This window comes from Marmota flaviventris, chromosome 3 (genome assembly GCF_047511675.1).
Source record: "Marmota flaviventris isolate mMarFla1 chromosome 3, mMarFla1.hap1, whole genome shotgun sequence".
NCBI lineage: Eukaryota > Metazoa > Chordata > Mammalia > Rodentia > Sciuridae > Marmota > Marmota flaviventris.
The window spans coordinates 104,040,069-104,062,706 of record NC_092500.1 but is presented as its reverse complement, the minus strand read 5'-3'; the positions used below and the strand labels follow the sequence as shown (position 1 = coordinate 104,062,706).

The 22,638-nt window shown below is 40.4% G+C and overlaps 3 protein-coding genes across 3 annotated transcripts in view; 2 read left to right on the top strand and 1 right to left on the bottom strand.

Annotated features, from left to right (window-relative positions):
* The first annotated feature begins 69 nt into the window (after positions 1–69).
* Htra4 (HtrA serine peptidase 4) lies at positions 70–11,891 on the top strand. Its single transcript, XM_027939348.3, has 9 exons — positions 70–550; positions 1,278–1,377; positions 2,656–2,860; positions 4,232–4,426; positions 4,867–4,899; positions 6,651–6,765; positions 7,127–7,184; positions 7,567–7,662; positions 11,726–11,891. The coding sequence occupies exons 1-9, from the start codon at positions 70–72 to the stop codon at positions 11,889–11,891; spliced, it is 1,449 nt and encodes a 482-aa protein (XP_027795149.1).
* A 1,827-nt stretch (positions 11,892–13,718) lies between these two features.
* Tm2d2 (TM2 domain containing 2) lies at positions 13,719–20,650 on the bottom strand. Its single transcript, XM_027939271.2, has 4 exons — positions 20,319–20,650; positions 19,437–19,524; positions 17,683–17,798; positions 13,719–14,456 (listed from the first exon to the last, which is right to left on the bottom strand). Exons 1-4 carry the CDS (start codon positions 20,543–20,545, stop codon positions 14,243–14,245), a joined length of 645 nt encoding a protein of 214 aa, XP_027795072.1. The 5' UTR covers positions 20,546–20,650; the 3' UTR covers positions 13,719–14,242.
* A 332-nt stretch (positions 20,651–20,982) lies between these two features.
* Positions 20,983–22,638, top strand: part of Adam9 (ADAM metallopeptidase domain 9) — an 88,523-nt gene continuing 86,867 nt past the window's right edge. The window contains exon 1 of the mRNA XM_027939358.2: positions 20,983–21,234. Within this exon, the coding sequence (XP_027795159.2) occupies positions 21,138–21,234 (97 nt within the window). The 5' untranslated portion in view covers positions 20,983–21,137. The remainder of the gene's footprint in view (positions 21,235–22,638) is intronic.

The following is a 22,638-nucleotide window of genomic DNA, read 5'->3' as shown; positions in this document are numbered from 1 at the left end:
TTCATCTTAGGTCAGCTTGTGAGTCCAGAGTGAAGTAACTGGAAAAGTGCAAGCGAAGAAGAAAGCAAGATGAGTAGACCTCTGCTGCAGCCAGCTGGGCTCTTACAGTTCCTTCTGCCGTGGCTGCTGTTGACTCCGGTACCTGTGGCCAGGGTCGAGGCAAGGAGATCCAGAGCCTTGCTGCCCTGCCCCGTGGTCTGCGAGCCGACGCGCTGTCCCCCGCTGCCCACCTGTTCCGCGGGGACAACACCAGTGCTCGACCGCTGCCGTTGCTGCCGCGTCTGTGCTGCCGCTGAGGGAGAAGCCTGCGGCGGGGCGCGTGGCCTGCCCTGCGGCCCTGGGCTGAAATGTGGCGCGCCCTTCAGCCAGGAGTACGTCGGCGGCCCCTGGCTGGGCACCTGCGGCTGCCCGGCGACAGGGGCGGCGGTGTGCGGCAGCGACGGGCGCACCTATGCCAGTCTGTGCGCCCTCCGCGCGGAGAACCGCGCCGCGCGTCTCCGTGGCGCGCTCCCAGCTGTGCCGGTGCAGAAAGGGTACTGCGGGGATCCAGGTGAGCGCAAGGACAAATTTGGATTTGTCCAGCAAATCCAAATCCAGCGGGCAGATTTTTTTTTTTTTTTTTAATACCAGGGATTGAACCCAGGAGTGTCCCGACTCGGAACACTTTTTTTGAACTTTTTTTCTTCTTCCTCTGTTGCCCTGGCTGTTGTCGAACTCCCACCTCAGTCTTCGGAGTAGCTGGGATAAGAGTCGTGTGCCACCGCCCCAGCTACCGCCCCACCAACGCCCGGTTTTCTTGGGGGGACTGCGGGTAGCACCCTCGGGCGTACTAGGAAAGCGCTCTACCACTGAGCAATACCCCAATCCTTGAATTTAAGCATAATTATTCACTCCCTCGTTTCAATCACACAGTCCGCGTGCGGCTCACTGTTTTATTTGCCCCAGGGATTCAACTTTTTTTGTTTGTTTCTGATTTTCTTTCTTCCTTAATAGGAGTCTCTTTACCAGTTACCACGCGGTTTCTCCCCATTCGCCTTTTGAATACGGTCTTCCCTTTGTGATTATTTTCCAACTGGTGTGACAGGTCTGACTCTCTTGAGGTGTTGGTGTATGGGGCCACAGTCCACAGGCGGAGTGGGAAGCCTGAGGAGAAGGAGGGGACGGAAAGAGAACAAGGGAGGAGGATAATGGATGGGAAGATATGAATGAGATATTACACCTGATTTTGTAGGGGAGCCAGGCTCCCTCTGCCCCAAGCACGGAGCATTTCTTCACAGGGACCAGAAGCGCAGGCAGGGTCCGAAGCAAATACAACTTCATCGCCGAGGTGGTGGAGAAGGTGGCGCCATCTGTGGTTCACCTGCAGCTGTTTCGCAGGTAAAAGACACAGGAGGATTACCCAATACTGCTTCCCACTGCCTTACCTACTCTAGGGCCTTTACAAGCATCATTGAATCTTCAACCAACCAACCAACCAAACAAACAAACAAACAAAAACCACTGTGAGGAAACCGAGGTTCAGGGGATGGAACTCAGTGGCAGAGTGCTTGCTTGCTTAGCCCTGGGTTCCATCTGCAGCACCTCAAAAACAAACAAACAAACAACAACAACAAAAATAAAACAATAACAACAACAAAAATCTGTTCAAAGCTATTGAGATGAGAAGCAGAGGCACAAGGACAAAAGGATTCTGGCCTCCAAATCTGAGCTATTTCTGCATACTCAGGTGCCTGAGGTTTCTTTTTCCCTCATGCCCCAAAGATAAAATTTGAAGCTAGTAGGAATCTTGGTGGTGATCTTGCCCAACCCCATCACTTGCATGCAAGGAAATCTAAATCCAGGAAATCCAAATCCAGCGGGCAGATTTTTTTTTTTTTTGTACCAGGGATTGAACCCAGGAGCATTTAAGCACCAAGCCATATACCCAGACTTAAAATATTTCATTGAAAGACAGAGTCCCGACAGCCATGGTGCAAAGCCAGTTTCAGCCATTTAGCGTGGCCCTAAGCAAGTCAGTAAGACCCTGTCTTTAAATAAAATTCAGAAAAGAGCTGTGGATATGGCTCCGTGGTTAAGTGCCACTGGGTTCAATCCCCAGTATGGGCGGGGGAGACAGGGTCCTGCTAAGTTGCTGAGGCTGGTTTTGAACTTGTGATCCTCCTGCCTCAGCCTCTGAAGCTGCTGGGATTATAGGCATGTGCCACTATGCCTGGCCTGAGGAAAAGATTTATCTTATGCCACAAGGCTAATTTGTAGTGAAAACTAAGCCAGAACCAGAACCACTGGATTCCCTACCTGCCTGAGTTCTTGAATCTGTGGCAATATATCCCCACAATATTAGGATTAGGTTTGGCTTCTTTGCTGGAGAGGACTCACAGAGTGCTGCACTGACCAGCTCTGAAGAAGGGAGCATTGCCTCGGAAAAAAGGGGAGTTGGGAACCAGCTTTCAATCATGTTCACCAGAGATGGCCAGGGCAGGATACATATAGTATTTACATGTGGAGAAGATGAAAACTGACAGGGAAAAGTAAAATGTCTGAGGAAATGGAGATGGAGATAGGCTTAATGAATGTCAGGTTCCCATGATTCACAGATGGCAGCTGGAGTCCCTGAGCTTCCTGCCCTCGGCTTATATTGTTGTCTTATGGAGACAGGTCACCTCTCAGCGGCAAGGAAATGCCTGCATCCAGTGGCTCTGGGTTCATAGTGTCTGAGGATGGGCTCATTGTTACCAATGCTCATGTCCTCACTAACCAGCATCGGATCCAGGTGGAGCTTCAAAGTGGGGTCCAGTATGAAGCCACTGTCAAAGACATTGACCATAAGTTGGATCTTGCACTGATTAAGATTGAGCCAAATGTAAGTATTTAGAAGCCAAGTCAGAGTCTGCGTATTTTCTTCTATTTGCTGATATATTGTTTCCCTTGCTCCCACACTACATTCTTTTTTATCTAGTATATGCTTTTTTTCCTGTTTTTCACTCCCTCTTTTTAAAAATTTTCTTTCATACCTGTATGTACATCTCTTTGTTTAAAAAATTTTTTATTGTTGGTTGTTCAAAACATTACATAGTTCTTGACATATCATATTTCACACTTTGATTCAAGTGGGTTATGAACTCCCATTTTTACCCCGTATACAGATTGCAGAATCATATCAGTTACACATCCATTGATTTACATGTTGCCATACTAGTGTCTGTTGTATTCTGCTGCCTTTCCTATCCTCTACTATCCCCCCTCCCCTCCCCTCCCCTCCCCTCTTCTCTCTCTACCCCCTCTACTATCATTCATTTCTCCCCCTTGTATTATTTTTCCCTTTCCCCTCACTTCCTCTTGTATGTAATTTTGTATAACCCTGAGGGTCTCCTTCCATTTCCATGCAATTTCCCTTCTCTCTCCCTTTCCCTCCCACCTCTCATCCCTGTTTAATGTTAATCTTCTTCTCAAATTCCAGCTCCAATACATCTCTGATAATCTATATTAATTAGCTCTCACTCTCCTGTGATTTTTCTTCAGCAGATGCTGATTCTGAGAAAATAATTTTTCTGTTTAAGATACCAGAAATTATTGCAATTGGCTCAAAGCTGCTAAGGCAGACTTTGAGGTCCTTGCTACACAAAGAGTGGTGTATATCCTAAAAGCATCAACATGTCATCTGAGAACATTTAAACTTTAAAAAAAAATTAATTTTGAGACAGGGTCTTGCTAAATTGCTGAGGCTGACATCCAACTCGCAATCCTCTTGCCTTAGCCTCCCAGATAGCTAGGATTACAGGCATGGGTCCCTGTGCCTGGCCAGAAATGCGTTTGATAAGATCCCCAGGTGTTTCATGTGCATATTACAGTTTGAGAATTGCTGTTCTGGGTGATCTCCTTCTTGTTGGTGGCTTAGTCACTGTATACAGTTGAGCTGGAACGGTGCTAAGTGCATTGTTAATGTCCGTTCATGTCCATCAGTTGCTTCGCTGGTGGTTTACTAATTGTGATTTCTATGAAATAATAATCTTAGAGATGATCCTGATCATCTTAACAAATAAGAGCTTGGTGGTTGTTGGACTTTGAGAAAGAAGGCAATCAAAAAAATTTGTATGAGAGGGTACTTCTTAGATAAGGGCCAAAATGACAGAGATGGTGTCATTGGTGTGCTATATGCAAACATTGGTTGATTCTGGTTTGGATTTATTCTTTACCCTTTCTGTCCTCCTCGGCCTTCCTCACCTATGTGCAGACTGACCTCCCTGTGTTGCTGCTGGGAAGATCATCTGACCTTCGGGCTGGAGAATTTGTGGTGGCCTTGGGCAGCCCATTTTCTCTACAGAACACGGTGACTGCAGGGATTGTCAGCACTACACAGCGAGGGGGCAAAGAGCTGGGGCTGAAGGACTCAGACATGGACTACATACAGACTGATGCCATCATTAATGTAAGTCACGTAGGAAGTCTAGTCTCAGCGCAAAAGACACTGGTAGTATATAGTGAGAAGACTTCAGAGCAACCTCTTTTCCCTTTGGCCTTTTGGTATGCTAAGAGGTCAGTTAGACCCTAGGAGAGGAATGGAATGCTTGTGTAGTTAGAGTTGAGCCTGTTGGATGTGATAATTAGCATTCATACTATCAGATGGTCTCTCAGGGCTGGACATAAAGGCCATCACTACTAGTGTGTGGGGTCCTTTAGCTATTGGTCTTCACCTATACTGACTTCAGTATTGGGGATGATAGGTGACACGATTTTGCCTGCCTTGGTAGAACAGGAGCTCACTAGAGCAGGCTGCTTCTGATAAGCTTCATTAGGAACTATGTATAAATGACATGGAGAACTATATTCATTGGCTTTACTGATGGTTTTTTCAACTTCTGTCTTTAGCATGGAAACTCTGGGGGGCCTTTGGTGAACTTGGTAAGTGGCCATTTTTCTTGCTGCTTCATATTTCTAACTAACTTTCAAAAACTTTCCAAATTCTATGATGCAAATTTGGGAGCTACTCTTGTGTAGAGAGTTGTGGAAAAATGCTTTTCTATTCTTGGATTTAAGTAAATGGTTAGGAAAACATTCAATATCTATGATGGATTTATCATCCTGGTGTGTGATCTCATCCCACCACAAGCACCAGGGTTTTGGCTGTGCTTACTTTGAAGGTTTCCTCTTCCACATGCTTTCTGTTTTCATTAGATAGTTACCAAAAAGCCTGGATTTAAACCAAAGGATCAACCGTGCTATGTAATGTGTATTCTTCAAGACTCACCTGGTGCATATGAAGAGCTGTTCCTCATCTAGAAATGCTAATTATAAAATGTGCTCTGTCCAGGTGTTTAGTCTTGACCTGCTTATTGATGACAAAAAAGTACCAACCAGAATCCATTGTTCTGTTATGAATTTCTTTCTTAAATTTTATGGAGTGTCTCTAGTGGAAATGCCAGGGTTTTTAATTGCTCAAGTACATGTGAAAATATAACTGAATACAATGCAGTTTGACTCATGCTTTCTAAGTCCCTTGGAACTGATTGCTTTTGCTTATTCTTTACATATTACATTTGCTTTAAAAAAAATTAATTGTATGTGAAATGGTTGGGCACTGGTTACTTATAACATTGTAATTTTGGGGGCCTGCCTTCTCCATTAAACAAAGAGTTCACTAGGCTAAGGATGAAATACACTGGCCATACTCCAGACCTATTGAATTATAATCTGTATGTTCCTACAATCAAAAATCTCTTTTTTATCTTTGCCATTACAAACAAGGGCTAAAGGATGAGAAAGTGAATGAAGAGGAAAGTAGTTTCTTCTTTTCATTTCTTTTTGGTACTGGGAATTAAACCCAGGATGCTTTACCACTGAGCTAAATCCCTAGTCATTTTTACTTTTTATTCTGAGACAGGGTCTCACTAAATTGATGAGGGTTTCACTAAGTTGCTGAGGCTGGCCTTGAATTTGCAATCCTCCTGCCTCAACCTCCCAAGCTGCCAGATTTACATGCATGTTCCATGGGGCCCAGCAAGAGGAAAATATTTTCTTTTTTAAATATTTTTTTTAGTTGTTGATTGACCTTTATTTATTTATACATGATGCTGAGAATCGAACCCAGTGCTTCACACTTGCCAGGCAAGTGCACTACCACTGAGCCGCAGCTCTAGCCTGAAAGTATTTTCTACTTCATAACTTTGGTTGAGCAGACATTTGTTCACTAAGATCAGTTTTGCTAATTCTTCTGAATGTTTCTGAATATCCAACAGCTTTTTGTCTTTTTCCATGTTTATTTTTAGTTTCACTTAAGTAATAAAAAGGCAAAATATTCCTTGTCCTCTTGTGTCAAAATCCAAAGTGTGGCTCACTTTTAAGAATCAATGTAATTTACTGAAGAAAAAAATGAGCTCAAGATAAATAGAGAAAGAAGTCATCAGCAGCTTTGACACTTTGATCAGGAAGCAGTAACTTTTACCCCAGTACACCTCCCCTCTCTTCCCTGTGCTATTGCACTAATTGCCATGTAAAGTAACATACTCTCTATTGAAGACATGCAAATTTCCTCTCAACTCTGTTTTTGATCCTAAGTGACTACTTCTCCCGCCCCACACACATGCGCTTTCCTGATTTTTGCACTGTTCAGTTTGCAAAGCTTCATGACTGAATGATGTTCCCTTCCTTGCCAGGATGGTGATGTGATTGGCATAAACACCCTGAAAGTGACTGCAGGAATCTCTTTTGCGATTCCCTCAGATCGAATCAGACAGTTCTTGGCAGACTATCACGAGCGCCAGTTGAAAGGTGAAGGTAGTTGGGCTTTTTTGTTCCCTCTTGTTTTTTAGGAACTGACTCAGTCTCTAATGGAGATTGCCATTTGAGTTCTACATGCTGGATCATCAGTTCTCAGAGCTTATAATGGTGGGTTGGGTGGCCGTATTGGGGGACTAGGCACAAAACCAAGCGTGAGGTGTACCCAAAGGCACTTGAATTGAAACCCATGGGCTGGAGGTGGGGAGGGGAAACGTTCTCTGAAGCATGTATTTCACAGCAGGCAGTGTGCAAGGGCAGCTATAATAGCAGAAATTCTGGGATTTGGGTGTCTTTAAGCTCTGCCAAAAGAAAAGAAGTTTTGTTAGTCACACATTACAATTTTCCTTTCTAGGAAAAGCTCCTTTGCAGAAGAAATATCTGGGTCTGCGAATGCTGCCCCTCACTCTGAAGTAAGCATGAGTTTGACCACATCTGGGTTATTTCTCAGAGGCAAAAGCCATAGCTGGAAAGTCTTAATAGGAAAGTGAAAACATTTGGACTTCAGTGAGTGTACTCCTGTGACCAGAGGGTCTATTTGTCATAGGGTATGTGTCTGCCTCATCGTGCATCAGCATTCACTGTTCTCTCCCTGGGGCTGTATTAGATCATACTCAGTGATTCTAGGCTTTAGCATGGAGGATTGGACAGCACCCAGGGGAGAATGATCATGATTGGCAGGGATTCTCATGGGTGCCTGTGAACCTTAAGCAGACAGAGTACCTACTAAGAGTTCCAGGTTTGTATCAGGGCTCAGCAGATGATATCATTGTTTGCTAACCTTGTCACTTCTAGCTTTCTTCAAGAAATGAAAAGGCAAAATCCAGATTTCCCTGATGTGAGTTCTGGGGTTTTTGTGTATGAAGTAATTCAAGGAACAGCTGCTGAAAGGTAAGCAAATTGCAGGCCTTTGGTTTTTTTTTTTTTTTTTTTTTTTGGTGGTGCTGAGGGATTGAACCCAGGGACTTGTACATGCAAGGCAAGTACTCTATCAACAGCTATATCCTCAGCCCTTGCATGTTATATTTAGATGTGTGCCATGGCAAAGGCATGTGAGATTTTAGACTTGCTCTAATACTGTGGCCACAGCCTACACATGGTGTGTGTCGAACATCTGAAATGTGGCCACTGTGAATCAGGAACTAAATTTAAAATTTATTTAATTTTAATTGACATGAAAAGTGAAAAATCCCAGAAGCAGTGTAATACACACACACACACACACACACACATACACGTGTATTATATATGTTTTAGAAAGACAGTATTTCATTTTATTTAGTATGTTCTGTAAGATATTATTATCCTATAATGGCATATTGAGCATGTGTTGTTTGGGCGGATTTAAAAAATTTTCCTGTAACTCAGTGTGTAGAATACCTATCAAAAATTTAAAAGTATTTATTACATGTTAAAATGATAATTTTTTAGGTGTATTGAGTTAAATAGGAGACACCATTAAAATTAATTATATTTGCTTAAACCTTTTTTTTTTAAATGTAGCTACTAGAAAATATAAAATGACATGTGGTTTGCATTATGTTTCTATTGGAAAGTGCTATTATGAGTTAATGACCTATGTTTAAATTAATTTTGCTAAGAATTATCAAATCAAATCTTCTGTTTTTTTTCCCCGGTGCCAGGCAAGAATTCTACCACTGAGCTACATTCCCGGCCCTCAAATCTACTCTTTCAATGTCAATAGTTACGGGGCTGGAGTTGTAGCTCAGGGGTAGAGTGCCTGCCTAGCATGACTGGAGGCACTGGGTTTGATCCTCAGCACCACATAAATATAAATAAATAAAAATAAAGATATTGTGCCCATCTACAACTAAAAAAAGTTTTTAAAAAATCAATATTTATGGGCAGGTGTTGTGGTTCAGCGGTAGAGTGCTTGCCTAGTAATTGCAAAGCGCTGGTTCCATCCTCAGCACCACATAAAAATAAATAAATAAAATGAAGGTATTGTGTCCAATCACAACTAAAAAAAATTTTAAAAATCAATATTAATTAATAACAATGAACTCTTATAGTATTAAGTAATTAATAAGTATTAGGTATTTGTGACAATCAACTAATGGTAATTAAATAGTTTAAATAGTTAAATAATTAACTATCAGTTGATAAGAACGGGAAGAATCCAGAGTGTTAAAGGTTCTTCGTACATATCGTAGGTTTTTAAAAAAACACCTTTTTGTTTGGACTCTAGATGGCAGTATGAGAGGCCAGTGCTGAAATCTGCATCTCAAATCAAGGGTTAGAACAGTGACCCAAAGAAGGTTCTCCAGCTGGTTTCATTGTGGGACTATTAATATTAGGAAAGAGGTAGCTTTTCCTACAAGTATTATTCTCCTGGTTTAGCACGTCTACATTACCTCTTCCTCGCTGTTTTTATTTATTTATTTATTTTAATATTTATTTTTTAGTTTTCGGTGGACACAACACCTTTATTTTATGTGGTGCTGAGGATCGAACCCAGAGCCGCGCGCGCGCGCTACCGCTTGAGCAACATCCCCAGCCTGTTTTTATTTTTTAAGCGCTCAGAAATTTGTTTAGACTATCAACTCTTTTATAGGGGGAAAATTCATCCATACTAACCTTCAGCATGGCTAAATGCTAGGTCATATGTTACTAAATCTGGTTTGTCACAGGCCTTAATAGACTTTCCTCATTCCTGCTCTGCTCTCACTTCCTTATTTTAAACTTCTAGTCCAGGGCCAAAGAGTCTCCTTTTAGCTTTCTAAGTTGTTGCTACTCAAATGTGGTCTGATCATTACCCTAAGTACATAGAATGGTGTGACTATACTTTGTGTATAACCAGAGATATGAAAAACTGTGTTCTATATGTGTAATATGAATTGCAATGCATTCTGCTGCCATATACAACAAATTAGAATAAAAAATATGGTCTGAAACCAGTGGCAATTAGAATCAGCTGGAGCCAGTAAGAAAGGAATAATCACAGCTGCACACTCCAGCCACTGAACCTCCTGCATTTTCTCTCTTTCACCTCTTCCTTCTTTCTCCTCCCACCCCGGGTTCCCTGCTGAAAATCAAATCTAGGGTCTTTAGCAAGCCAAGAACATACTATTTTACAGCCAGAATCTGCATTTTAAACCTGCATTTTAATCCCTAGATGGTTTGTATGTATGTTAGAAGTAAGAATTACTGCTAGAAATCCCTGATAAATGGAATCCGTCCTTTCTGGCTTTCCCCTACTTATACCTAATAATAATAATAATAATAATAGTTACAGTAATAACAGCTGGCACTTAGGAAGCATTTACTACATCTCATTCACTTTAGTATGTTTTGTGTGTGCATATATATATTGTGTGCGCATATATTTATTTAAAGTGTTTTGTGTATGCATATATATATATTATTTATTTATATATTTATTTATTTATTTTGAGATGGAGTAGAGTCTCACTATGTTGCCCAGCCTGGACTCAAACTGCTGGGTTCTGATGATCCTTCCACATCAGCCTCCTGAATGGCTGTGACTATAGGTGCATACCATTGTGCCCAGCTTAAAGTGTTTTTTACATACTTGTTTGATATGGGTATTATTTTACAGGGAAGTAAGTAGCTGTGGTACATAGATGTTGATTTACAGTTAAACAATAGGTCAGAGAGCTGGGAGGTGGACTCTGGCTTAACCCCTTTATTATACTGTTTTTGTGGCTGCTATTCTCTTTCTTGAGTGATGTAGTGGCAAGAAGATAGCTTTTTCAAGTCTGAAAGACCCAGGATCAAATCCTACTTTAGACTCTTAGAAGTTGTGTGATATGGGGAAGGCCATTTATCCTGTTTTTGAGCTTAGTTCTTCACATTTGGTGCATAATAGACACTATAATAACTCACAGGTTTCTTTCTTCTTTTCTCACTCACAGAACTTTTATGAATTAAGTTCCTCTTTTTTTGTGCACGTGGCCCAAGTTATTCCCCTAAACTGTTCTTGCTCTTAAGGTTTAAAGCGTTTCTTCAAATCCTCATGCTTTAAATTTCCTCTTTTCTTCTTCTTCTTCTTTTTTTTTTTTTTTTTTTTTTTTTGGTATTAGGAATTGAATCCAGGGCCATGCAGATCCTAAGCACATAATTTACCACTGACCTATATCCCCAGCCCCCAGCCCTTCCTATTTTCTTTTTAAGTTTCACATATTTTGGTAATCTTTCTACATTGTCATTTTATCTTGTGCTCCCCATTAATTCTTTAATCGCCATTCTCTTAGTTATGTCTTCAGGAGTCATTTGATGTCCCTCTTTCAGTTTATTTTAACCTTTAAGGCAGATCACAAGCCTGGCTACATATTTACTGCAGTTTTGTATTGGGAGCTGTTCTTTATTTCTAGTATATATTCTGTGTGAAGGATATATGTTGGAAACCGAATACAATCACAGCTTTGGGGAAAAGGAGCTTAGACCCCAAAGTTTAATATTTAGACTTGGAAGTTTGACTGCCTTTTGATTTACTGAAGCAGAACTTCTATAAGGCAGCTCAGCATACTCTCCAGTTCCATAAACTGTGAGCTGTTCAAATCGAACTGATTGGAGTACAACTGTGGTGAAAATTGTGTTGCCTGGTCTTTGCACTTTTGCTAGTGAGAGTAGGAATGTGCTTGAGGTGAAAAGAAGTCAAGAAATGCATAGAAATTAAAAGCTAAACTCTTCATTCCAAATCAAATTTGATATATGAGAGTAGCAAACTTACTACCCTGTTTCTGATGGACTATTAATTTTCTAAAGGTAAATGGGATTGTTGTCTTCCAAGTGATTTTGCAAGACATGTCACAGAAGTTCCTTCATATTTGGAAGGATTAAGTTATTTCTAGTTTCCTGGTTTATATATTTAGTGTGAGCAAAACTGTACTGCTGTAAGAGAGACATTACATTCTAGATGGAGACAAGTAAAACTCATATTTTCACGCTTTCTTTCTTTCTTTTTTCCCAGCTCGGGGTTGAGAGACCATGATATAATTGTCAGCATAAATGGGCAACCTGTTACAACCACAGCGGATGTCATAGAAGCTGTTAAGGACAATGATTCCCTTTCCATCATTGTGCGTCGGGGAAGTCAAACCTTATTCTTGACAGTAACACCTGAAATAATCAATTAAGTTTCTTGCTTTAAAGAGGGATTATTTAACAAAACCTATATTTTATTACCCAAAGAAGTGCTAAAAATGGCAGGGGATTTTAGGATCTCTTTCTTATAAAGAAAAATGGATACTTTAAACACACACACACACAGTCTGAGATCATTAGGTTGGGGGTGCTGTTCTGCTACAAAGTCTTCCTAAGCCAAGTGGAAGGTGGCTATTGTGCCAGGAAATCTGGGGAGCTAGTGGGAATGGTAGGAAACAACTAAAAATAGGCAGTTTCTAATAAACCTTGGTGCAGGGACACTTATTGGCCATGGCTTATGGATAAAGGAGGGGCATTACTTAGAAGTCAAATTGAAACTGATTATGGCAGATTATCACACAGAATATTACTAATGACTCTCAAATTATCACTCTAGCAGTACAAATAACTTTGGTCTCCAATAGCATTTCTGACTCTGAGAAGAGCTTCTTTTATGAAATAGCTTCTTCAATAATTTGCAGACTTAGTTTTTTATTCAAGTTCTTCCTTGCCACATTAATGGTTTCTAGTCTTAGCATTGCAAATATTAAAAAAAAAAATAAAGTGTGAGATGAGGTAGGACATAAGTCTTAAAGTGATATCTTCTTTTGGGTAATATTTTCAGATTTCCCTGAAAATGATTTTTTTTTTTTTTTTTTTTTTTTTTTGGTGTGTGATGCTGAAGATTTAACCCAGGGATTCATGCATGCTAGGCAATTAAGCTAAACCCTGAGCCCAGAAATTATATTTTGAATATGGCATCCTTAAATTTTATGCAAAATTTTACATGTATCTGTGTTCTTTTGAGGATGGGTCCAGTTTCTTCAAGATCCACAATTAAAAAAATACTGCCTTAGGGTACAGAGATTATGAATTGAGGGTATGCAAATTATTACTATTGTAAGCAAAGTTAAGGCAGTGTGACACAGAACATTAGACAACAAAATAATCTGTTTGAATATTTTTACAATGGCCACCTTTGGTAATATAAGAACAGTAATCATATTAATCAGGATTAAGAAAGCAGAAAACTTTAGGAAAACTGCTACAAAATGAAGAAATTTCCAGGGAAGTTATTTTAACTGTGGTTCTTGGTCTTAAAGTCAATTTATTATGAGAGTAAACTTTGAGTAGTTCTATCTTGATGGTTTCTAGAATTTGTAAGCTACTCTGAAGAGCAGGCACTTGCCCACACAGTTCTCCTTTTATTTTCTATTTAAATTGCAAAGGATGGGAACTGAGTTTTGAAAACCATTTGTAGGTCAGAGCATTTCTTTTATTCCTAGTGGCTTATGAATGCAAAAGCTTGACTGTATCTCTTTTTGATTGCTATAGCTTACTGTGAAAGCTTTTACTATCATGTTTATTTTGAGAGAATATGTTCAGATTTCCTTGTCTCCATAAATCATGTCCTAATTCTACCCCAGTGTTCAATATCCTTTAAGTAGGATTATGTTTTTCTTTTCAAGGGTGTGGGGCTCCTCGTTTTATCTTACCTAACTGTGAAGCATTTTATAGTTACTTATGTGAAGTCTTTTTTATCAGTCTACAACAAGGTTTCCTTAAACTGACAAAAATTAATTTTTTACATAGGGCAATTCTGCCAAGAAGAGCTCCACTCATACATGTCTGATACTGTCGGCTTTGAAAACATAATTAGAATGAAGAAATTATTGTACTGCATATACTGCTTCCAGAACATAATAATGGTACACAATAGGACTTATTCACAGGGTAATTAATTAATTTCAGATGCTTAGCTTTCAGCAAAATAAAAATTTAAGTTTCACACTCTCTACTGAAAATACTCATATAGCACGTCCATGTTGGCAAAATTTATTCTGTATTTTAAATTCAGAAAGTACGGATTTCATTTGAGTATTAAGATCCATAGCCATTTCTACTTCTCCTCAAGATTTTCATTGGCTCAGCTTTGGATCTTCTCTGCAAGAAGATTCAGGGTCACAAAAGGCACACAGATAAAAATATTCATTTTGCTCATCCCTTTGGGTCCACCTGCTTCAAAGAACTGAAGACATAGCAACGTACAGAAATAAAGAGTAGAGAAAACCATCTGTAGTTCATAAGTTAGACACTATCCTTTATATTTTGTACATGAGGAAAGGTACAAATTTGATTCCCACAATACTGCTTGTCATTTCTAGTCTGCAAGGTAAGATTTAAGGTTGGAAGTCCACAGAATCCTTCTTCACCAAACCCATTCCCTCCAAAGAGGGAAAATAATGTTCAGGTGTTATATCAAAGAAGAATTCTTGAGCCTGTAGAGATGAATTCAGAAGACAGAGCATTCACTTGACTCCCTGGGCAGTAATAGCAGCTCTTTTTAGTAAATAGTACACCAGTTGCTGCCATCACTTGGCATCAGCCCTCCGGTGATGAGCAAAATAAGGTCAACAAACCACCAAATCCCAAGTCCTCCAAGTGTCAGCAGCTTCCCAACCGCTGTGCCCGTGTGTCCCAAACAGAAACGATCTACTCCGAAACATCCCAGGAAGAAGGAGTAGAGTAAAGTGGTTATGAAGTAGTGGCCAGTGTACCTAGATACAAGATATAAGAAGAAAGATGTTTTACTATGTGAAAGTTAAAATACTTAAAGATTAATGAATTTAACATAAAATGGTGCAGAGTCCCTCTGTGGTCTTTTACCCTCTGTTTTGAATTCTTTTCTGATGTGGTCAGGCTGGTATGGCCATAAAGGGAGACATGAAAGAGATTCAGAAAAAAAACAGCTATGATTCTCATAGGTCCTAGAGATAGGAGGCAATGGCCCACTATGCAGGGACACATGGGAGGGACCCCAGGACTGTCAGAAGACAGGAGTTAGCGCTAGGTTAAGGCCTCTTTTTTTGGAGTTTGTGCAGGAATGCCAAGGCAGGGTAAGATAGGCAGTTTAGGATGGGCTAGTTTGAACAATTTTAGTGTACTCCAGGCTATAGGATGGTCCTTCATGGCCTGATACCTGGCCCCGGAAAGATTAAAGGCAGGGGGGAATAAATACTGCCTCTTCAGGGTGTTCAGGCCAGATACAGGAGTATGGCTGTAGATTGGTTAGTTTGTATATCAAGGACATGTTCCTTTTGTGGCCCATTTCTATTTCTAATATACTAGCCTTGGGAGGAGCAGTCTCTTCCAACAAAATTTTTTTTTTTTTTTAAAGAAGTCAAAAACATCCTAATGAATAAAAAATTCAGTAAAAAATGTCTTACAATTCTCTTATCTCCCCCTACCAAAACTCAAGTACTTGCTCAGATACAGAGCACCTCTAAGAACAAATGTTAACTTTTGCAGAGTAGGATTTTTAAACACATTTGCATAATAGATGTGATTGGTAGTACTGATTTTGGGGTCCCAACTTCCCCTCAACTGGCTCCTTTCCTTAGGCTCAGTTGGCTTCCTTTGAGTGTCCTTTGCTAAGGGAGCACTGTCCTTCCTTGTCTCCATAAACCTTTCCTGCTTTTTTGTCAGCTAAAAGTGAAGACTTCTGTAGGCTTCTGTCCTTATGTACTGTGAAGACATTTAACCAAAGTTGCTAATATTAACATAAACACAGCCACAGACTCTTTGCATTAGCTAGTGGTGTAAGTAAATTCTGTGCCTTCAAGCAGAATTTACAGAAAAGACCCAATCCTTTAACTTAAGATCAATTGATATTTAGAGAGAGGACTCCCAATCCCCACTTTTTTATAAAAAACCCTTTATTCCATGAAATACTAAGGATTTTCACAGGATTTAAGCTTATCATGAGTTCTGAAGCTAGATCAGGTGGTTCAAATTCTTCATTCAGAGGATGAGGGAATAGACTCTTGAGTGCTCAGAGGCACTCAGCTGTTTAGTGAAAGAGATATTTAGAACTTACAACTTCTTGTCTCAATTCCAGTGTCCCCTACTATAAGCAAAATGCTTCTGTCACAGAGTAATAGGATTCCCTATTTAAAACTTGGAAGAAAAAGTCAGACCAAAAAATGACAATAAAAATATAATTCTCCTTCCATCCAACCAAGTACCAACTACTTCATTCTTTTTTTTTTTTTTTTTTTGGCGGGGGGCGGGGTGGGGGCATCTTTTACTGTTCATTTTGTGAATTCTAGAAAACCCATTTAATTTTCAAACCCATAATGAAACATTCAACTTCAAATGTATCTGGTACCTCAATTTCTGACAGTTTTACAAAGTGAATCATATGTCTTTTGTCTCTTCCCTCAAGGAGCAATTATGTTTTATGATTTTCTAGTCTGCTAAATCAGTTATTACATCTACCTGTTTATTCAAAATTTTTGTTTACAACTCTTGTTTGAGGTTTCTCTTGTCTAATTTTCTATATACTTTTAAAATGTTTTACAGACTTTGTTATAAACTTGTAATTTTACTAGGATTTCAAGAAAGAAAGATATACATATAAAATATTTTAGTTATCAAATGTATGTGGAAATTTTTACAAAAATAAGAGAAATCAAAACAACACAATTTCTTAAAACACAGATATTGCAAACAGCAAGCACATCTGTAAATTATTTTTCTGTGGAAGAATAATTTAATAGTGAAAATTTTTTTATTTACATGACAGAAGAATGCATTACAATTCTTATTACATATATAGAGCATAATTTTTCATATCTCTGGTTGTATACAATGTATATTCACACCAATTCGTGTCTTCATACATGTACTTTGGTTAATAACGATCATCACATTTCACCATCATTTATAACCCCATGCCCCCTTCCTTCCCCTCCAACCCCTCTGCCCTATCTAGAGTTCGTCTATTCCTCCCATACTCCCTCTCCCTATCCTAATATGAATCAGCCTCCTTATATCAAAGAAAACATTCGGTATTTGTTTTTTTGGGATTGGCTAACTTCACTGAGCATTATCTTCTCTAACCCCATCCATTTACCTGCAAATGCCATGATTTTATTCTCTTTTATTGCTGAGTAATATTTCATTGTGTATATATGCCACATTTTCTTTTTTTATCCATTCATCTATTGAAGGGCATCTAGGTTAGTTCCACAGTTTAGCTATTGTGAATTGTGCTCCTATAAACATCGATGTGGCTGTGTCCCTGTAGTATGCTGTTTTTAAGTCCTCTGGGTATAGACCGAGGAGAGGGATAGCTGGGTCAAATGGTGAGTGAAGCAGGAGGCATCACTATACCAGACCTTAAACTACACTACAGAGCAATAGTAACAAAAACAGCATGGTATTGGCACCAAAACAGACTGATAGACCAATGTTACAGAATAGAGACACAGAGACTAACCCACAAAATTACAATTATCTTATACTAGACAAAGGTGCCAAAAATATGCATTGGAGAAAAGATAGCCTCTTCAACAAATGGTGCTGGGAAAACTGGAAATCCATAAGCAACAAAATGAAATTAAACCCCTATCTCTCACCACGCATAAAACTCAACTCAAAATCGATCAAGGACTTAGGAATAAAACCAGAGACCCTGCGTCTAATAGAAGGAAAAAGTAGGCCCTAATCTCCATCACGTGGGATTAGGCTCCAACTTCCTTAATAAGACTCCTTTGGCGCAAGAATTAAAATCAAGAATTAAATGGGATGGACTCAAACTAAAAGGTTTCTTCTCAGCAAAAGAAATAATCTGTGAGATGAATAGAGAGCCTACATCTTGGAACCAACTACCCCATTCAAAATAACACTTTGTGCTGGGGTGTAGCTCAGTTGAAGAGGACATACTTAGCATGCTTGGGTTTAATCCCCAGCACCGCAAAAGAAAAGAAAACAAATACTTACTTTATACAAGGCTTATTGTCCCGCAGGAAGGTCCTAGGACTGGCACACTCAATTCCATCTAGGGCCCGGCACTGGACTGAAGTATGCTCCACATCACTGTATGCCTGACCTCCAAACTATGGAATAGCAGCCAAAGCCAAAAGAAAAAAACAAACTCACCAAAACAAGTAATAGAAAAATATATCCTTTTTTTTCCCATCAATAAAAACTGCCTCAGTACTATAATTATTCTAACAAAGTTGGGGTAAAGCTGAATTCCATACTTAAAAGCATGTAAACATATTTAAAATGATAGATTAGTCCATCCTAAATATACATTGTTCAAATAAACCTTTTTTTCCTTTCATGATTGGTTTCAATAATGTAGTAAAAAATTACAATCAATTTAATTGTCATTTAGGAGAAATGAACACAATACTTACAGGAAAAAGTACAAATTGGAGCATTGGAGAATAGGTATTAAAAATCATGTGTATTAGAGGTTTCTTTTATATCTACTGTAAATTAACAGAATTATAAAATAAAATAACTCAGAATATCATTTGACTTAGGACTTTATTTAGGTCACGAATGGGTGATTATCAGGTTTCTGCAGTCCAAATTCTAGTAAAAAATTTTGGAATGGGGCCTCTTTAACTAAAAGCCAGCAGAGAAAGCATACCTGTACATTTTTTACTGGAACATTATTAGTGCTGTATACTATTTTTATTGGAGTGTTCCTCAAAGAGAAAATACTGGAAAAGAGGATGCTTGCCTTTCTGGTCTTATTCTTGTCAAGTTTATTCCTTTGTGTTTGATTTAGCACAAAAAGTTTTTTTGTTCTTTTTCTTTTTGTGCTATAATAATCCTCTTAACATCTTTTAAAATCTTGCATAATATAATGTTGATTCCATGGTGTGGAAAAGATACATGAACTTTTTGAGAGACTGACTAGGAAATGTACATACACCCGGCTTTAGGGATATTATTAATGGATTTGATTGACTCTTTCCATTCTAAGCGGCTATTGTTACCAAAGACTTCCCCTAGAATACTTTTCATTTTTTTTTGGTACTGGAGACTGAACCCAAGGGTGCTTTATCACTGGGCTATATCCCCAGTCCTATTTTGAGACAGGGTCTTGCTAAATTGCTTAGGGCTTTGCTAAATTGTTGAGACTGGCCTTGAATCTGTAATCTTCCTGCCTCAGCCTACCCAGTCGGTGGGATTACACGTGCTATTGCACTCAGCTTCCCCATGAAATAATTTTTACTACCTATGAAAACAAACTGATAAACCCTATCTATTTCCTAAGGACATGGTAGAACCTGCTTACCTGGTGAAAAGGAAGATTACTGGCAAGTGGTTTACCCCAAATGTGTGTGAAACAGAAACTGCCCAATTCATCTTTGGTTTTAGAAAGTGCAAAGCCTTTTTTTTTTTTTTTTTCCCTTCTCTTTCAGGAGAGGGCCTGCCTTGAAGGGTAGGTGACATTTAAGCTTCAAATCTGTCAGTCTTAATGGTCAATGGCCAAAGGAACCAGACAGGTCTTTGCACCTGGATGCTTTAGGTACTGAAACTGTTCCCTCCTGAAGAAACCAAATGTCATGTTCAGTCACTGACCTTAGCCTTGCTGGAAATTTCCAGTAACAGCCATTTGGATGAACTTCTATAAAAATGTAACTTCATATATCCTTATATTTTTCTGTAACAATATTTAGTTAGTACTTTTTCTATAGGGAAGCATTTGCTAATACAACAAAACAAAAAGTCACCTTTAGACAACCATAACCAAGTTCCTGGGATGCAGTTGTATTTCCAACATGATCCACTGGGTCTTCACATTCTATAAATTCATCAGGTCTGCAAATCACCAGTAAGATCATGATCATAATCATTCCTTTTGCAAGTTGCTGTTTAGATGAATATAATCAAAATAAACATCAAACATTTATTTGTTAAGTTTTTTCGGGGGCTCACACTTTGTAGATAACTTTTCCAAGCCAAATGGTGGTGTCAATTAAACAGAAGCACAGCAGGTCAAACTTGACAGCTACTCAAATGACCCTTTTATTGGGGAGGTGCTTCTGGTCCTGTTTTTACATGGATTCTACTTCTGCCATGGCTTCATCTCTTCCTTAGGCAAACAACCATAACGCACTGGGGCAAATAATAAGACAAAAGATGCTCAGGTCTCTTTGCATTTCCCAAACGTCTTACTTGCTTAAAAAGAAATATTAAAAATGGCTTGGTTCTGCAAATGGTAAGGATATTCTTTATATTTTTAAGTGCCTTGTGCCTTATTTTTAAGTGTCATTTATTTCATTTGTACCTCATTCAGTACTAGTGGATTCTTCCTTGGCTAAAGGGTGTAGGAGGGAGAAGGCACAGCCTGGAATACTTATGCTAGAGGCTATGTCACTCCTTCTTAGTACTGCTCTTTCGGGATCTTAAAGGATCTATCTCCAATACACAAGGTTTTTCTCTGCACGAGTGAGATGAGTGAGGAACCTACCTTGATAACTACCTATCACTACTATCGGGTCTTCAGCCGGAGAGGGTCTAACAAAAAAGGCAGCCTTTCCCTTCCCTCTACCTTCCCACATATCCCTGGCCCAGTCTCCACCTCCACCCGCCTAGACGACTGGGTAGCTTACAAGTAAGAGCAAAGGATGACTGGAGAGTGGGGGTCGCCATATTCCCAGGTTGGAGCACCCGCAGAGCCCTCTGGGTGGGTGGCACTAGCGGACGTGAGCTCGAGCTCGGCGGTAGCATTGTACGAGTGGCTCCGAGAAACACAGTGCAGCAGAAGTAGATTCCCCAGCAGCAAAGCTGCCTGGCCGCACAGAAGTAAGTAGCTCACCGGGCAGCCACCCAGCACCATCTTCCTGGGCTCAGTGGTGGAGACACGGTCTCAACCACAAAACCCAGGCCGGCACCGCCGACCCAAGCCCGGTCTTGTCAGGCGTCTCCGCGTAACCTCCTGCCTTGCCGCCAAACGGCCAATGGGCGCGCAGCTCGATGCTCCACCCACACCTTTAACCAATCAGAAGAGACTGATTGGGGTGGGGCTTCGCATCAGCTTTCCAATTCCTCTTGTGGGTCTCACGCTCCTCCTCCTTTCGTTCCGGCTGCTTCGTCCAATCGGTTCCCTTGACCTCAAAAGTAGGCGTGCTCGGGCAGGGAGGGCGGGGCAGATAGTAACCGGGCTGGGCCGACTACTGAGGATTTCAGCGGCCAGTTTAGAAATCTCATTCTCCCGCCAGGGACTACATTTTTCCCTACGTCAGCGCTGCGAGAGCGATGTCGGGAGCGAGCTCGGACCAGGGGCTGAGTTGCGTCAGTGCCGCGCGCGTGCACGTCCCTGGGCGCGCGTACCCTGGCCAACCCTGGGGCCCCGGCAGGGTTGCAAAATGATGGAAGAGGCGGAGGCAGAGGCGACCGAGTGTTGAGTGGAACCTGCAGATTCTTTCGAGATGGGTTCGGGCGCGGGCTCGCCCTCTGGGCCCCTCCGTTTCCAGTGGTTGCTGTTGTTTGGCCTAGTGGGCCCAGTTTTCGGTGGGGAGCGGCCAGGTGGGTGTCCGCCTCCAAGCTCCTTTGGGATTGCTGTTTCCCAGGGCTGGAACGCTCGGAGTTAACCCGTGGTGCCCGGGAGTGGAGGGACCTGGGCCGGGACTGGATTCGGGGTCGGGAGGCGCGGCCGCTGCACGTGTGAAGACCCTGCCAGACCCAAGCTCGGGGTCTCGCGTCCCAAACTCTTCCAGGTATTGGTCTGATGTCCGGTTCCACTTTTCTCCGTATCCTACTTGGAAGAGCCTTTTGCGCCGTACCCCACCCCCATCTCGAGCAAAGCCGGGTCTCCCAGGCACTCTCCAGACTGCTCTGGATCAGGGGCTGACCTCGGGGAAGTCCGCCGAGAACCCTGGAGACTGGGTGCTTGCCGAGGGTGTGTTCACGTTTAATATGGTTTGAGGAATGGAGCTTGCTTGCTCTTGCTTGTAGAGTTGATGTCATAGAGTTGAAGGTGGAACTTTTGCTTCAGGTTATCATACTTTAAGCTTTTTGGCGTTTGTTTCTTTAGCAGAGTCATCCGTGTAGATCCACAGACCTAGAGGTAGTGATGGAATAAAGGAAAGGGGGCTCATTTTTCTTGGGCCATTTTTGCTTTTGAAGTAATACTTTTTTTTTTGAAAAGAAGTGCTGCGTTTCTATAGCTATAGTCTTTTATCTGTGTTCATACTAGGTTTGCCTTGTCTTAAATATGGGCAAATAACTCCTGCTGTGTTTAACTCACAGGATTATCCTTACGAATTAAATCATTTATGTGAAATCATTTTTGAATTGTGAAGCTTCTCGTGAATGTGTAAAATATTTATATTGGAAAAGCCCAAGCATAGTGAAAAACAAATCAAACACTCTAGTTTCTTTTTGGAAACATTTTATTGATTTTGGCTTTTGTATAAATTGTTTGCTGGCTGTATTTTCTCTATCTGCGATTGGATATATAATGGAGAATGGGAGTTTTTCAAAATTGTTGCCTTGAGAGTTGTTCATAGGTAATTAATGATGGAAGATTTCAATGCAAGACTGCGGACCTTCAGCACGCTAATTGCATGTTTTCTTATCTTTGGTTTTTTCTTTTTAAATTATGTCGTTTTGCTCAAGCATGGAAATCTTGAAGCTCAAAATACTGAAAATGTTTTGAATAGGATGTTGCCAAATCATTTCTGATTAAAAAAGACTACTCCCAGTGGTGGTGTAGGTGGCAATTATCTATCAATATTTAAGGTGAAGCAGATTATACCTCTCGAGGTTTAGTGATCCCTGATTTTGTGTTTGTAAATATAAATCAGATGATATTTTTGGTTCATGTGTACATTTATTACATACCCACACTTAAATGAATGGAATATACTTAACTCTTTATCAATGTCTTATGACCAGCCTCTCACTGAAGCATAGATATACTCCCAAAAT